This window comes from Bos grunniens, chromosome 20, assembly GCF_055505025.1.
Source record: "Bos grunniens cultivar Pamir isolate PY7600 chromosome 20, Bosgru_T2T1.0, whole genome shotgun sequence".
NCBI lineage: Eukaryota > Metazoa > Chordata > Mammalia > Artiodactyla > Bovidae > Bos > Bos grunniens.
Genome location: NC_141184.1, coordinates 48,599,295 through 48,615,821, shown reverse-complemented (window position 1 = coordinate 48,615,821; position 16,527 = coordinate 48,599,295). Strand labels below are relative to the sequence as shown.

General features: G+C 41.6%; 1 protein-coding gene across 4 annotated transcripts in view; it reads left to right on the top strand.

Moving 5' to 3' along the window:
- IL6ST (interleukin 6 cytokine family signal transducer) overlaps positions 1-5,182 on the top strand; it is a 61,813-nt gene extending 56,631 nt beyond the window's left edge. For all 4 annotated transcript variants that reach the window (XM_086361780.1, XM_086361777.1, XM_086361779.1 and 1 more), the window contains one exon: positions 391-5,182. In XM_086361780.1, coding sequence (XP_086217906.1) covers positions 391-1,128 — 738 coding nt within the window. In that variant the 3' untranslated portion in view covers positions 1,129-5,182. The remainder of the gene's footprint in view (positions 1-390) is intronic.
- Positions 5,183-16,527: the final 11,345 nt, after the last annotated feature.

Below are 16,527 nucleotides of genomic sequence, written 5' to 3'. Positions count from 1 at the left end.
TGTTGTTCAGTCCCTAAGTCGTATCTGACTCTCTGCGACCCCATGGACTGCAGCACACTAGGCTTCCCTGTCCTTCACTATCTCCTGGGGTTTGCTCAAATTTATGTCCGTTGAGTTGGTTAGTTCATAAAAACGTAACACTCCAACAATATTGATTTGGAATTCTGAGGAAATACAGTCTAATTCTTACCTTCTAGACAAATTTCACAAAATCCATGATTCAAGTAGTTAGCAGTGACTTAGTGATATAGATTATCTTTGCACTATTAAGTTACTGAGAAGTTTCAGAGTTGCATTTTGTGACTTTAACTAATATGTTAGATATAATTATTTCAGATTTTCTAAATGAATGTGTACCATAGGTAATAATTCATTTTCTGTCTTTCTTAGCATTTTAATTCAAAAGATCAAATGTATCCAGATGGCAATTTCACTGATGTAAGTGTTGTGGAAATAGAAGCAAATGACAAAAAGCCTTTCCCAGAGGATCTAAAGTCTTTGGACCTATTCAAGAAAGAAAAAGTTAATACTGAAGGACACAGTAGTGGTATTGGAGGGTCTTCATGCATGTCATCTTCTAGGCCAAGCATTTCCAGCAGTGATGAAAATGAATCTGCACAGAACACTTCAAGCACTGTCCAATATTCCACAGTGGTTCACAGTGGCTATAGACACCAGGTACCATCAGTCCAAGTCTTCTCAAGATCTGAGTCCACCCAGCCCTTGTTAGATTCTGAAGAACGGCCAGAAGATTTACAGCTGGTAGATAATGTAGATGGCAGTGATGGCATTCTGCCCAGGCAGCGGTATTTCAAGCAAAACTGCAGTCAACATGAAACCAGTCCAGATATTTCGCATTTTGAAAGGTCACAGCAAGTTTCCTCAGTCAATGAAGAAGATTTTGTTAGACTTAAACAGCAGCAGATTTCAGATCATATTTCACAACCCTATGGATCTGGGAAAATGAAAATGTTTCAGGAAGTTCCTGCAGTGGATGCTTTTGGTCCAGGCATTGAGGGACAAGTAGAGAGATTTGAAACAGTTGGGATGGAGGATGCAGTTGATGAAGGAATGCCTAAAAGTTACTTACCACAGACTGTGAGACGAGGTGGCTACATGCCTCAGTGAAAGACAGTTCCTGTTACATCTTCAGAAGTACCTGTAAAGTAAAGCTAAAAATACTTTATCTGTGATTTCAGATCTTCACTCGCTGAAGATGGTCATTTGCCCTTAAGGACAAGAATGTACTGTCCTGCCACATGGGCTTTTTCCATCCCAGTATATCTGGGATTCAATTTTAAGCACTACATAAACTGACTTCATCCTCTGAATAGCTGACTGACTTTGTGCTATTTCAGGATGTTTGCACTGAAGAAAAACAAAGCTTATCTAAAATTTATAAAGTGAAACTTTTTGTTTTGCTGTCTAGAAAACAGAGGGTATTTAAATTAAAGCTAGTCATAAACAGCGATACTGATTTTAATGAGAATAGTCATTGAATATCAAATCTTAGGGAGAGAATTAACAAAAATTAGAGGAGCAAGGTCTTAGACTCTCTACTTTAGCTGGCAACATAATTTAAAAAGAATCCAGATGATGCAGCTAATACGAGCCCAGCTTTTGTTGTCTGCCAGAAAAAATTCAGGTCATTTATAATCATACCAACAAGTAAGACATTAGTCCTCTTCCATTGGTAGTGACACTGCCAGTTGCTGGAGAAAAGCAATTCTGTTTTAACACAGCAAACTAAAAATATCAATTTTTGAATATTAGACAATCAATAATTAAGTAAGTTTTCAAACATTTGCTTTCTATTGTTATTGACAGCCTTTGAAGATACACTTCACAAACTCAGCAGAGTGTCCGGATAAGAGCTAGGAATGAATATGACAAACTATCTCAAACATTCTATACCTGTATATAAACTTTATTGACCCTTCTTTTTAAGACATCAGAGAATTTGGTTGATTAAGCACTTTATACAATATATCTTCACCTTAAAATGTGTTTTGACTTAATACACTGTTTTTCAGTAGGCCAAGATTGAGTTTGTTTTTTTCCCTAGTAGGTATCTAAAGCAGACTAATAAGTTATAGGACTTGGGCGATACTCACCAAAACAAAACACCACCCCCAAAATGTACATATTGATCTTAGTAAGTATCACAGTTAGCAAATACCCTTATTGTAGAGGCACTTAATGAAGAGATAGTATTTAATGTCTGCCAGTCCTGAGGTAGGTGGAACTTAGTTCCACACGATGATTTAGGAATATTTTAAACCTCTTCCCATATGTTCTGTTCTTCAGGGGGAAAGTGATTGAGCCTCCAGAGTTTAGTGCTAAACTCACTTTCACGTTCATGTTATCCTCTACCCACCACCTTTGACAAGGAGGCAGGGCTAAAACCAGGGGCTGAGTAAGAAGAAATAGATCATGTATTGACTACTGCTATCAAGTAAGTTTGTTTCTCTGCCACATTTAAGATACAGAAGCCAGGGCAACTGAAAATATTTGCAGAGGTTATTGAAGAGTAAAAGGTTGAGGAAATCTAGTGCGCATTTACGGATGAGATGTGAGCCTACTCATTACTCTCTCATCAGTATTGTTCACAGTGGATTTCCTGTTCTGCTTTATCCTTTGTGTTCTTGCCTAACACTGCACAGAGTTCTTTCACATATATGCTCTTTGTGAGACAGAGCAGATGCTATATTCTGATATATCCAGTTCTTCTTTAGGCAAAACCAACAAGAGATTGGTAGACTGTCAGAATTATGAGGAAAAGTAGGGACAGACCCCAAACTCACACTCTACAAGGTAATAGCACCACCACCATTTAAGTTGACCATCAAAGGCTGGTCCGTATCAGGAAAGGATTGGTCTTGCTAAATGTCAACAAATTTATATCTACTACATTTTTTTTATTTCCTCAAAATAAGTAGTCATGTTGTTATAACCATGTTTAGCTCTGACCTTCCTCCTAACAAATAGCAGTGTTGTGAAGAACATTTTAGTGTAATGATTATACATGGCGGGAGGGAAGTTATAAAATGTGAACTCACGATCTAAAGGAATGAGAACAGTTATTTAAGAAAGGACATCATTATAAGTAGATTTGATGTTGAAACTTAACATACAACATGGTGCAGTGAGTGAATGCCCTCTAACCACAAAAGCACTTTAGGCATGTTAAATGGATGTTTGGATACTGTGCAAAAATTCATTCAGGAAATATTTATATACGTCTTTGCCCCAAGAGAGAAAAGCAGTCATGAAACTTGATCTAAGTACAAAATTACTTTCATAAGGCATGTTGTAGAAGAATCTGTTTTGATACATGTGAATTATACTTTAGGTCGGCAGAGAAATTAGGTTAATTTATGTGAAAATTAGACTGTTTAAGATAGTGGGTTTATTACTCATTAAATATCTAGTATCCAAAAATTTGATGCAGTTATCCTCTTGTAAGATTAAAATAATAATCAAGCATATGTTACATTTGTTACTGTAATTTGATTATTCATTACTGGTGTCTTTGATATCTTACCCTCATCCTTCATAAAGGCACGATGCTAAATAACTCTTGGAAAACTATCAGATTTCAAACCTACTAAAACCTTACAGTTTAATCCTTTTTTTAACATGGATCATTCATCGCTGGGGAATATACCCAACACGTGAGCAGAAACAGGGAAAAGGCAGAGTCATTCACGTGTGTTGTGTTCACGTGTGCTCTTCACCTAGTTGTTCAAGTTCAGCCTTTTTCTTTGATGAGAGATTTTTTTTTTAACATGTGAAGTCATCCAGTGACCCTAGTTTATTGTGAAAACATTTATTTATGAAAATTCACATTGGAAGTAGAACATCTAAAATAGCTCTATAAATATCAATCAAACAAGTTATAAAAAGATGTCTTTTTTCTGCTCACATAGTTAAGTAGTTAAATAATCATGACATAAATTTAGAAGTAGAATAATTATATCGTAGCATTCCCTAAAATATTTCTGTTAACTGGCATGTATTGACTAACTATAAATCAAGTAGGAAAGCTCTTCCTCTGTTCCATTATATTCCACATCAATCTCTTCCTCTGGTGTCAAGAACAAATTTCTGTACCTTACACTTCTGTTTGTTGAGATGGGTAAAATGTCAACATAATAAGCTACATAAAACTTAAAAGTTCAGTTGTTTAAAAATATTGGGATAACTTTGTTGTAGGTTGTGTTTGATTCTGTTGCCCTCTAAGATTACTTTAAAAAGTTTTTTGCACTTTTTTTGTAAACTAAAAGAATATGAAGCCATACAATGGCAATATATTAGGTTTAAGAAATTTTAAACCAGCAAACTTAACAGCCTAGTTCTTTAGACTGGTCCTTGATAGCAGTTCCTTTCAGGCTATTTATAAGCAGAATTTAGATGCAAGTCAAAACTTTCCAAATCCAAATACTGATCTTTGGAGTTAATCTATTTTTTTTTTCATTGTATATTCTACTTGTATGTGTATTCACATGATATTCTAATATACATTGCATTAAAAATGAAAAGGTGGCTCTGGATGAGCCCATTTGTTACATATTTGTTCCTAAATTTTTAAAGGCTTTTTGTAGTTAAAGCAGGTTAGTTTAACTTAATTACCCAGTTCTTTACACTTCATAGATCATGATGAAAGTGCATTTGAGGCCAATAGTGGTAGATGTTACAGACCTTTTATCCCTTAAACATAAGCTTTGACAATGATAACTACATATTTCAAATGCTATTACATGAATATCAAAATGTGACATGTCAGAAATAAAGGGATAATTTAAAGGTGGATATTTGACATTTCTTTAGTCTTAGTATATATATATATGTTGAATAGTATACTCTAAAAATAAGTGTGCAATTTGCTAGTACTGCAATACAGTGGTTAGCATTAGGTATGTCTCCTCTTTATACCTGGCTATGTCCCATTTAATTATAAGTGCAATCCTTTCAAGTTCACTTGCTCTTTTACCTTGACCTACTCTAACTTCATATAGAAGGCTTGTCTAGAAAGAGTAGTGTGTATTTTTACTTTTGCAGAATGAATTGCATGTGCAAATCGTAACCACAGCTATTGTTTTTATGTTGACATAACTAAATGTTCTCTCATATATCAGCTCTAATCCTTTAAGTAAATGTAATAAATTCTTACTCAAATTTTTTCTGGGTGTGGTCACTACCATTTGATGTCATTACACATAATATTTAAGGTAATTTTATCATTATTGGTGTTGAGGCTTTGTGTAAGCTTGGTGCTTTTGGAGAGTTCTGTGGCTTCTGAATTCCTCATTTAACATAATGGGTCAGGATTTAGAAGAAAATCAATACCCTACCTCAGCCTTAATAAATATAGAATAGACTTGGAGATGGCAAATTCATTTATGAGTTTTCTGGATTTACAAGATGATTTCTAGAATCCCAGCATCTCACCCCTCGTTGGATATTTTTCAGCGGGTTGCCCGTGGAAAGTACAGGTGCTGTGCCGCCTTGTGGCCTGCGTGTGCCCACACCCTCCTGGAGTCTTGTCACTGAGGCGTGAAGCCGATTGATCCAGCCCCACCACCGCTCCCCTGAGCTTGTTGGGTATAGTGTATAAAAGTACTACTTCCACCTAGAAGGAAATCTGAACTACTAGATTTCTGTAACTTCACATTGTGGTTTTATCTAAATATGCAGGGAGTGAAAAATCCACACACAAATTAACTTCATCCTTTCATACATATACTAGAGGTTGTAGAAATAGCATCTCAGCCTGGGGCTATGTGTTCGTGTAAATCTTTGGTTAGGTCTCTTACAGGCTCTTACAGCATGACTTCTTTGTGATACTGCTTGTCTTATCCTAATTTATATTCCGGGTCCAGTCCATCCTACTGCCAAAAAGGCATTCAGTTTTCCTGGCCCAGAGACAATTTTAACTTCTGGTTTAAATTTTATTCTTAATATACAATCTTCCTTCAATGCTTTCAAAATACAAACAAGAATAGTACAAACTGTGCTCTTAAATACATGTTTGCATTGCACGTGTGCTCAGTCATGTCCAACACTTTGCGACCCTATGGACTGTAGCCCTCAGGGCTCCTCTGTCCATGGGGATTCTCCAGACGAGAATACGAGAGTGGGTATCCATTCCCTTTTCCAGGGCATCTTCCTAACCCAGAGGTTGAACCCATGTCTCCTGCGTTGTTGGCGGATTCTTTAACCAAGTGAGCCTCCTGGGAAGCCCACATACATGTTCCATTGATGAGTCGCTAAGTCGTTTCCACCTCTGCAACCCCATGTACTGCAGCACACCAGGCTTCCCTGTCCTTTACATCTCCTAGAGTTTGCTTAAACTCAAGTTCATTGAGTCGGTGATGCCATCCAACCATCTCATCCTTTGTCACCCACTTCTGCCATCAGTCTTTTCCAGCATTAGGGTCTTTTCCATGTTTCAGTTCAGTTCAGTTGCTCAGTCGTGTCTGACTCTGCGACCCCATGAATCGCAGTACGCCAGGCCTCCCTGTCCATCACCAACTCCCGGAGTCCACCCAAACCCATGTCCATTGTGTCGGCGATGCCATTCAACCACCACATTCTCTGTCTTCCCCTTCTCCTCCTGCCCTCAATCTTTCCCAGCATCGGGGTCTTTTCAAATGAGTCAGCTCTTCACATCAGGTGGCCAAAGTATTGGAGTTTCAGCTTCAGTATGAGTCCCTCCAATGAACACCCAGGACTGATCTCCTTTAGGATGGATTGGTTGGATCTTGCAGTCCAAGGGACTCTCAAGAGTCTTCTAACACACCACAGTTCAAAAGCATCAATTCTTTGGCACTCAGCTTTCTTCACAGTCCAATTGTCACATCCATACATGACCACTGGAAAAACCATACCCTTGACTAGATGGACCTTTGTTGGCAAAGTAATGTCTCTGCTTTTTAACATGCTGTCTAGGTTGGTCAAAACTTTCCTTCCAAGGAGCAAGCGTCTTTTAATTTCATGGCTGCAGTCACCATCCACAGTGATTTTGGAGTTCAGAAAAATAGTCAGCCACTGTTTCCACTGTTCCCCATCTATCTGCCATGAAGTAATGGGATTGGATGCCATGATCTTAGTTTTCTGAATGTTGAGCTTCAAGCCAACTTCTTCACTCTCTTCTTTCACTTTCATAGAGGCTCTTTAGTTCTTCACTTTCTGCCATAAGGGTGGTGTCATCTGCATATCTGAGGTTATTGATATTTCTCCCGGCAGTCTTGATTCCAGCTTTTGCTTCTTCCAGCCCAGCATTTCTCATGATGTACTCTGCATATAAGTTAAATAAGCAGGGTGACAATATACAGCCTTGACGTACTCCTTTTCCTATTTGGAACCAGTCTCTTGTTCCATGTCCAGTTCTAACTGTTGCTTCCTGACCTGTATACAGGTTTCTCAAGAGGCAGGTCAGGTGGTCTGGTATTCCCATCTCTTTCAGAATTTTCCACAGTTTATTGTGATCCACACAGTCAAAGGCTTTGGCATAGTCAATAAAGCAGAAATGTGTGTTTTTCTGAAACTCTCTTGCTTTGTCCAAGATCCAGTGGATGTTGGCAATTTTCATCTCTGGTTCCTCTGCCTTTTCTAAAACCAGCTTGAACATCTGGATGTTCACGGTTCACATATTGCTGAAGCCTGGCTTGGAGAATTTTGAGCATTACTTAACTAGCGTGTGAGATGAGTGCAGTTGTGCGGTAGTTTGAGCATTCTTTGGTATTACCTTTCTTTGGGATTGGAATGAAAACTGACCTTTTCCAGTCCTGTGGCCACTGCTGAGTTTTCCAGATTTCCACGTTTAAGTCTAGATAAACATGGTCTGGCTACTCAATAGAGTATAGAAGAGAAGGAGGCAAGGAGACCTGAGATAGAGAAGGAAGTGGAGAAGCAAAGGGAAGCATGTAGTGATTCCAGGTCAATGGGCTTCCCTGGGGGCTCAGACAGTAAAGAATTCACCTGCAATGCAGAAGACCTGGGTTCAGTCCCTGGGTTGGGAAGATCCCCTGGAGGAGGGCATAGCAACCCACTCCAGTATTCTTGCCTGGAGAATGCCCATGGACAGAGGAGCCTTGAGGGCTGCAAGTGCATGGAGTTGGAGAGTCGGACAGGACTGAGAGACAGCACAGCACAGCCTCTTTTCTGTGCTCCTCCTCACCAGAGGGGACACCCACATGCTTTCCCTCTGGGTGTGCATCTCTGCGTTACCTGTCTTAATTTCTCTGTGTGCTCTCCCACTTGTTGTGCTATGTTTCTAAAAGTAAACTTTGTATAATATCTGCATTTACAGTTTGCCTCAGTGGTAAATGCATTTTTCACTGGGGCAAAGATCCAGGGAAAACTAGCTTCTGGCCTCTAGCTTTTGTTGGTCTGATGGCTAGGATTCCTGGCTTTGTTGTTATTCAGTCTCTTAAGTCGTGTCCAACTCTTTACAATGTCATGGACCACAGCACACCAGGCTTCTCTGTCCTTCACTGTCTCCCAGAGTTTGCTCAAACTTAGATCCATTGAGTCAGTGATGCCATCCAACTGTTGGAATAGTGTATTATTTCCTCGGTTCTGTCTTGCCTCAACGAAGATTTGAAATGGTGAACCAGTGTGACAGCTCAGTTACACCTCAGAGTTCATTCAATAAACAAAGGATAGTACACTCTTGAGGCATGAGGGCAGGCCGACCCCAAAGGAGAGGTCTCAACCCATCTTGGCTCCCCATTTCTTTATACGTTTTTTTCTCCTCCCCAACCCCTTTGCCCCCGCACATGCTATGCAAATGAGGGCTAGCCAGGAAGTGGGCATGTTTGTTTCATCTGAGGTTCTCACTCCGGTCTGTGGATTTTTCCTTTGTTCCCTTTTCGAGGGCTTTTCTGCTTCTTTTAGACACCACTATTTTGGACTCCTTTTTCCTATTCTAACTACCTAACACAACCATCTCACGGTCACCCCCTTCTTGTCTTGCCCTCAATCTTTCCCAGCATCAGGGTTATTTCCAATGAGTCGACCCTTCACATCAGTGGCCAAAGTATTGGAGCTTCAGCTTTAGCATTAGTCCTTCCAATGAATATTCAGCATTGATTTCCTTCAGGATTGACTGGTTTGATCAACAAATTGACTGGTTTGTCCCTTGCTGTCCAAGGAACACTCAAGAGTCTACTCCAGCACCACAGTTTGAAAGCATCAATTCTGACGCTCTTTAGCCTTCTTTAGAATCCAAATCTCACATCCCTACGTGACTACTGGAAAAACCATAGTTCCAATTATACGAACTTTTGTCGGCAAAGTGATGTCCGTGCTTTTAAATATGCTGTCTAGGTTTGTCATGACTTTTCTTTCAAGGCGCAAGTGTCTGAATTTCTTGACTGCAGTCACTGTCCACAGCGCTGTTCCCATCTCTAAGAATTTTCCTCAGTTTGTTGTGATCCACACAAAGACTTTAGTGTAGTCAATGAAGCAGAAGTAGATGTTTTTCTGGAATTCCCTTGCTTTTACTATGATCCATCAGATGTTGCCAATTTGATCTCTGGTTCCTCTGTTTTTCTAAGTCCAGAGCTTCCATCTGGAAGTTCTTGGTTCACATACTATTAAACTCTAGCTTGAAAGATTTTGAGCGTTACCTTGCTAGCATGTGAAACTAGTGCAATTGTGTGGTAGTTTGAACATTCTTTGGCATTGCCTTTCTTTGGGATTGGAATGAAAACTGTCCTTTTCCAGTCCTGTGGCCACTGCTGAGTTTTCCAAATTTGCTGACATTTTGAGTGCAGCACTTTCACAGCATCATCTTTTAGGATTTGAAATAGCTCAGCTGGGATTCCATCACCTCCACTAGCTACTTTGTTGCTCAGTCATGTCTGACTCTTTGTGACCCCGTGGACTGTAGCCCACCAGGCTCCTCTGTCCATGGGGATTCTCTAGGCAAGCATACTGGAATGGGGATGTTCCCAGCCAAGGGATTGAACCCAGGTATTCTGCATTGCAGGCGGATTCGTTACCAACTGAGCCACCAGGGAAGCCCTTGTTCATAGTAATGCTTCATAATGCCCACTTGACTTCACACTCCAGGTTGTCTGACTCTAGGCGATTGATCGCACCATCATAGTTATCCAGGTTATGAAGACCTTTTTTGTACAGTTCTGTGGATTCTTGCCACCGCTTCTTAATATTTTCTGCTTCTGCTAGGTCCTTGCTATTCTTGTCCTTTATTGTGTATGTCTTTGCATGAAATGTTCTGTGGTATCTCGAGTTTTCTTGAAGAGATCTCTAGTCCTTCCTATTCTACTATTTTCCTCTTTCTTTGCATTGTTCACTTAAGAAGGGTTTCTTATCTCTCTTGACTGTTCTCTGGAACTCTGCATTCAGTTGGGTATATATTTACCTTTCTCCTTTGCCTTTCACTTCTCTTCTTTTCTCAGCTATTTATCTTCTCAAAGGCCTCTTCAGACCCCTTTTGCCTTCTTGAATTTCTTTGATGGTTTTGGTACTGCCTCCTGTACTGTGTTGTGAGCCTTCTTCCATAATTCTTCAGGCGTTCTGTCTACCACATCTAATCCTTGAATCTGTTTATCACCTCCACTGAATAATGATAAAGGATTCGATTTAGGTCATACCTGAATGGCCTATGGTTTACACTACTTAATTCAATTTAAGCCTGAATTTTGTAATAAGGAGTTCATGATCAGAGCCACAGTCGGCTCCAGGTCTTGTTTTTGCTGACTGCATAGAGCTTCTCCATCTTTGACTGCAAAGAATATAATCAATCTGATTTCAGTATTGACCATCTGTTGATGTCCATGTGTAGAGTCTTCTCTTGTGTTGTTGGAAGAGGGTGTTTGCTATGACTGTGTGTTCTCTTGGCAAAACTCTGTTAGTTGTTACCCTGCCTCACTTTGTACTCCAAGGCCAAACTTACCTATTACTCCAGGTATCTCTTGACTTCCTACATTTGCATTCCAATCCCCTATGATAAAAAGGACTTTTTTTTTTTTTGGTGTTAGTTCTAGAAGGTCTTGGAGGTCTTCATAGAACTGTTCAACTTTGGCTTCTTTAGCATTAGTGGTCGGAGCATAGACTTGGATTACTGTGATGTTGAATGGTTTGCCTTGGAAATGAACCGAGATCATTCTGTCATTTTTGAGACTTCACCCGAGTACTGCATTTCAGACTCTTCTTGACTATGAGGACTATTCCATTTCTTCTAAGGGATTCTTGCCCACAGTAGTAGATATAATGGCCATCTGATTTAAATTTACCCATTTCCAGTCCGTTTTAGTTTGCTGATTCCTAAAATGTCAATGTTCACTCTTGCCATCTCCTGCTTGATAACCTCTGATTTACCTTGATTTATGGACCTGACATTCCAGGTTCCTATGCAGTACTGTTCTGTACAGCATTGGACTTCCACTCTCAGACACATCCAGAGCTGGGTGTCTTTTCTGCTTTGGACCAGCCTCTTCTTTCTTTCTGGAGCTATCTCTCTGCTCTTGCCCAGTAGCATACTGGACAACTGCCAAGCTGGGGAAGCTCATCTTCTGGCATCAAATCTTTTTGCTTTTTCATACTGTTCATGGGGTTCTTGAGCCAAGGATGAGCTGTGCTGTGCTAAGTCACTTCAGTCATGTCTGACTCTGTGCAATACTATGGAAGAGCCCACAGTGCTCTTCATTCCATGGGATTCTCCAGGCAAGATATTGGGGTGGGTTGCCATTTCCTTCTCCAGGGGATCTTCCCGACCCACGGATCCTCTTAATTCCCCGACCTGCGTTGTCTTAAGTCTCCTGAATTGGCAAGGTGGGTTCTTTACCACTAGAGCTGCCTGAGAAGCCTAGCACTATTCATGGGGTTCTCAAGGCAAGGATACTGAAGTCACTTGCCATTCCTTTCTCCGGAGGACCACGTTTTGTCAGAACTCCCCACCATGACCCATCCATCTTCAGTGGCCCTGCATGGCATGGCTCATAGCTTCACTGAGCTACACAAGGCTGTGATCCATGTGATCATGTTGGTTCACTTTCTCTGATTGTGGTTTTCATGTTCAGGCTGCTTCAGTTCAATTCCTGGTCAGGGAATTAAGATCTCACTTCACACCACTGCTCACGGCTGCCTTGTGGAGATCACCCTCAGCACACGCATTTGCTCTAGCCACATGTAGAAAGACCTAAGAGAGAAGTAAAGGCGTCCCTCCTTCCCAAGCATGATGCCTGTTAACACAGCTTCTGCATTCTCACTGTGCATGCTTAGTCTCTCAGTCATGTCCGACTTTTTGTGACCGTATGGACTGTAGCCCACCAGGCTCGTCTGTCCATAAGGATTCTGCAGTCAAGAATACTGGAGTGGGTTGCCATGCCTTCCTTCAGGAGATCTTCCCAACCCAGGGATCAAAACCAGGTCTCCCACATTGCAGGTAGATTCTTTACCATCTGAGCCACCAGCGAAGCCCATGCAGTCTCATTACTGTATTAAAAAAACAACGGTGGAACCTGACAACTGCAGCCAGTGACCAAAAGATCTAGGGGAGGGCATTTTTCCTGAGTGCTCGGATCACACTCCTGTGCTGGTTGGTTCTGCCATGAACTTCACATGTCTGCTGCTAAGCACAGGTACCACCTCCCAGCCTAACCTCTTCAGAGGCCTTTTTTGCAAAGTGGTTTTCCAGCTGTACCTGCCCAACTGCAGCTAATCCACTAGAGGGCAGCATTGGCAGCAGGAAGGGCCCACTGAGGTCCTGCTGCTGCTGCTGCTGCTGCTAAGTCGCTTCAGTCGTGTCCGACTCTGTGCGACCCCATAGACGGCAGCCCACCAGGCTCCCCCATCCCTGGGATGCTCCAGGCAAGAACACTGGAGTGGGTTGCCATTTCCTTCTCCAATGCATGAAAGTGAAAAGTGAAAGTGAAATCGCTCAGTCGTGTCCAACTCCTAGCAACCCCATGGACTGCAGCCTACCAGACTCCTCCGCCCATGGGATTCGCCAGGCAAGAGTACTGCTGCTCCAACCAAAAGGTCGACATTTGCTTTCCAGGCTTCATCTTCTGATCCTGTTTTTCCAGCTTCAGACAGCCTCCTCTCCAGGTATACACTCGCTAGTTACCAGACCTTATTGTGTTTCTTCCTATCTCCTGGCCCATGCATATAATTTCTTCTAAAATGGTCTCCTGGCCACAATCCATAGCTCAGCTGGAAAATTCTTACCTCATTTCAGTTCAGTCACTCAGTCGTGTCCGACTCTTTGTGACCCCAGGGACTAAAGCATGCCAGGCCTCCCTGTCCATCACCAATTTCCAGAGTTCACTCAAACTCATGTCCATGGAGTTGGTGATGCCATCCAACCACTTCATCCTCTGTCGTCATCCCCTTCTCCTCCCACCTTCAATCTTTCCCAGCATCAGGGTCTTTTCAAATGAGTCTGCTTTTCACATCAGGGGGCCAAAGTATTGGAGTTTCAGCTTCAGCTTCAGTCCTTCCAATGAATATTCAGGACTGATCTCCTTTAGGATGGACTGGTTGGATCTCCTTGCAGTCCAAGGGACTCTCGAGTCTTCCAACACCACAGTTCAAAAGCATCAATTCTTCGGCACTCAGCTTTCTTTATAGTCCAACTCTCACATCCATACATGACTACTGGAAAAACCATAGCCTTGACTAGACGGACCTTTGTTGGCAAAGTAATGTCTCTGCTTTTTAATATGCTGTCCAGGTTAGTCATAATTTTCTTTCCAAGCAGCAAATGTCTTTTAATTTCATGGCTGCAATCACCATCTGCAGTGATTTTGGAGCCCAAAAAAATAAAGTCTGACACTGTTTCCCCATCTATTTGCCATAGGATCAGATGCCATGATCTTAGTTTTCTGAATGTTGAGTTTTAAGCCAACTTTTTCACTCTCCTCTTTACTTTCATCAAGAGGCTCTTTAGTTCTTCACTTTCTGCCATAAGGGTGGTGTCATCTGCACATCTGAGGTTATTGATATTTCTCCCGGCAATCTTGATTCCAGCTTGTACTTCATCCAGCCCAGCATTTCTCATGATATACTCTGTATATAAGTAGGGTGACAATATACAGCCTTGACATACTCCTTTTCCTATTTGGAACCAGTCTGTTGTTCCATGTCCAGTTCTGACTGTTGCTTCCTGACCTGCATACAGAGTTCTCAAAAGGCAGATCAGGTGGTCTGGTATTCCCATCTCTTTCAGAATTTTCCACAGTTTGTTGTGATCCACACAGTCAAAGGCTTTGGCATAGTCAATAAAGCAGAAATAGATGTTTTTCTGGAACTCTCTTGCTTTTTCGATGATCCAGCAGATGTTTGCAATTTGATCTCTGGTTCTTCTGTCTTTTCTAAAACCGGCTTGAAAACCTGTAAATTCATGGTTCACATACTGTTGAAGCCTGGCTTGGAGAATTTTGAGCATTACTTTGCTAGTGTGTGAGATGAGTGCAATTGTGCGGTAGTCTGAGCATTCTTTGGCATTGCCTTTCTTTGGGATTGGAATGAAAACTGACCTTTTCCAGTCCTGTGGTCACTGCTGAGCTTTCCAAATGTGCTGGCATATTGAGTGCAGCACTTTCACAACATCATCTTTTAGGATTTGAAGTAGCTCAACTGGAAAATTCTTACCTACTCACCAATAAAAGCCTCACACATATCTTCCTGGGTGAACCTTTTCCATTCTCTTCCTCTCTCCTTCCCCATGGAGTTAAGGGCCTCCTGTGTCCTGAGACCAGATCGATGCCAGTGTTTATCTCTCTCTCTGACTAGGGAGCTGAACCCCTGGAGGCAGGGTCCCTGTCTTACTTGTCTCTCAGTCTCTGGCACCTAGCGTAGTGTTTGATATTTATAGGTGCTCGAAAAATCTTGTTTATAAAAAGAGCTGGATGAATGTATAGACAGAACAGACTTTTTAATTCGTTAGTGAATTTCTTTTAATTTTTAGTGTGTGTCTCAGATTCTGTTTTACCCAGAGTTGCATAACCATGGGAAGTTAGAAACCTGCCCTCTTCTCCACCTCCAGTGTGAAAGCTTCTGCCGATTTCCATCCCCAACTCCCTTCCACCCCTACCCAAGGGCAAAAGCTGTTTAAAAGCAGCACATACATTCAGCAAGTCAAAAAACAAAAATTCGAGAAAAAAAAGGAAAGCCAGTATGGATCCTTACAGACTATTTTATTCAGTCTTACCCTTGCAGACAAAGAAAATGAGAAAATGAACGAATGAAGTGAAACAGGAGTGAAAAACTCAATCAGGAGGGTTCTAATAGAAAAGAGGACAGGCTTGCTCTCAGAGGTCATTGTCTGGGATGGAAGATGAAATAGACAGGCTTAGGATTAGACTTGGGAGAAGGCAATGGCACCCCACTCCAGTACTCTTGCCTGGAAAATCCCATGGACGGAGGAGCCTGGTAGGCTGCAGTCCATGGGGTCGCTAGAAGTCGGACACGACTGAACGACTTCACTTTCACTTTTTGCTTTCATGCATTGGAGAAGGAAATGGCAACCCACTCCAGTGTTCTTGCCTGGAGAATCCCAGGGACGACGGGGCCTGGTGGGCTGCCATCTATGGGGTCGCACAGAGTCGGACACGACTGAAGTGACTTAGCAGCAGCAGCAGGATTAGCCTTAAAAAGGAACACATCAGAAAAGGCAAATAAGTCCAAGCCACACACCAGCCTCTGAGTTATCTCCAGGCTAAACAATAAGACAGCTCCAAATAGAGAATGATCTCCCGATTTCTCAGTGAGATCTTGAAGAAAATAATGTGAACAGTTTGAATGTTTAAACTTCAGAGGTGTTGCTTAGGTAGTCAGATATCTACTTGCAGTCCATATTTTTTTTTAAAGAAAATCTAGTATCTTAAAGGGCTTCCCTGGTGGCTCAGACAGGAAAGAATCTATCTGCAAATGCGGGAGACATGGTTTAGATCCCTGGGTTGGGAAGAACCCCTAGAGAAGGGAATGGTAACCCACTCCAGTATTTTTCCCTGGGAATTCTATGGACAGAGAAGCCTGGTGGGCTACAGTCCATGAGGTCACAAAGAGTCAGACATGACTGAGCGACTAACACACACGCAAGGTATCTTTTTAAAAAGTCATTTATTTTTATTTATTTATTTTTGGCTGCATCAGGTCTTTGTTGTCACAGAGGATCTTGGTTGGGTCCTGTAGGATCTTTCATTGCAGCACACAGACTCCCCAGTTGTGGCATGCAGGCTTAGTTGCTCTGAGGCATATGGGATCTTAGTTCTCTGACCAGGGATAGAACCCACATCCCCTATATTATGTTAATATAGATAGGTAATGGAGTGGGCACTGTAGGTACTTCACCAAAATATGGGAGAGGTCAAGTGGGGAGAGAACACACTGGAGAGATTTTAAAAATAAATATGCATTTTGGCTTCAAATCTGCATATGCAGCATGGTAAAAAGAGAAGATTGAGGCTGAAGAGATTGGGCTAGAGGCCAGGCTTGAGAATGTAAGAATGTCACCTGTCATTTCAGTAAACAGAATGGCCATAAAGCCAT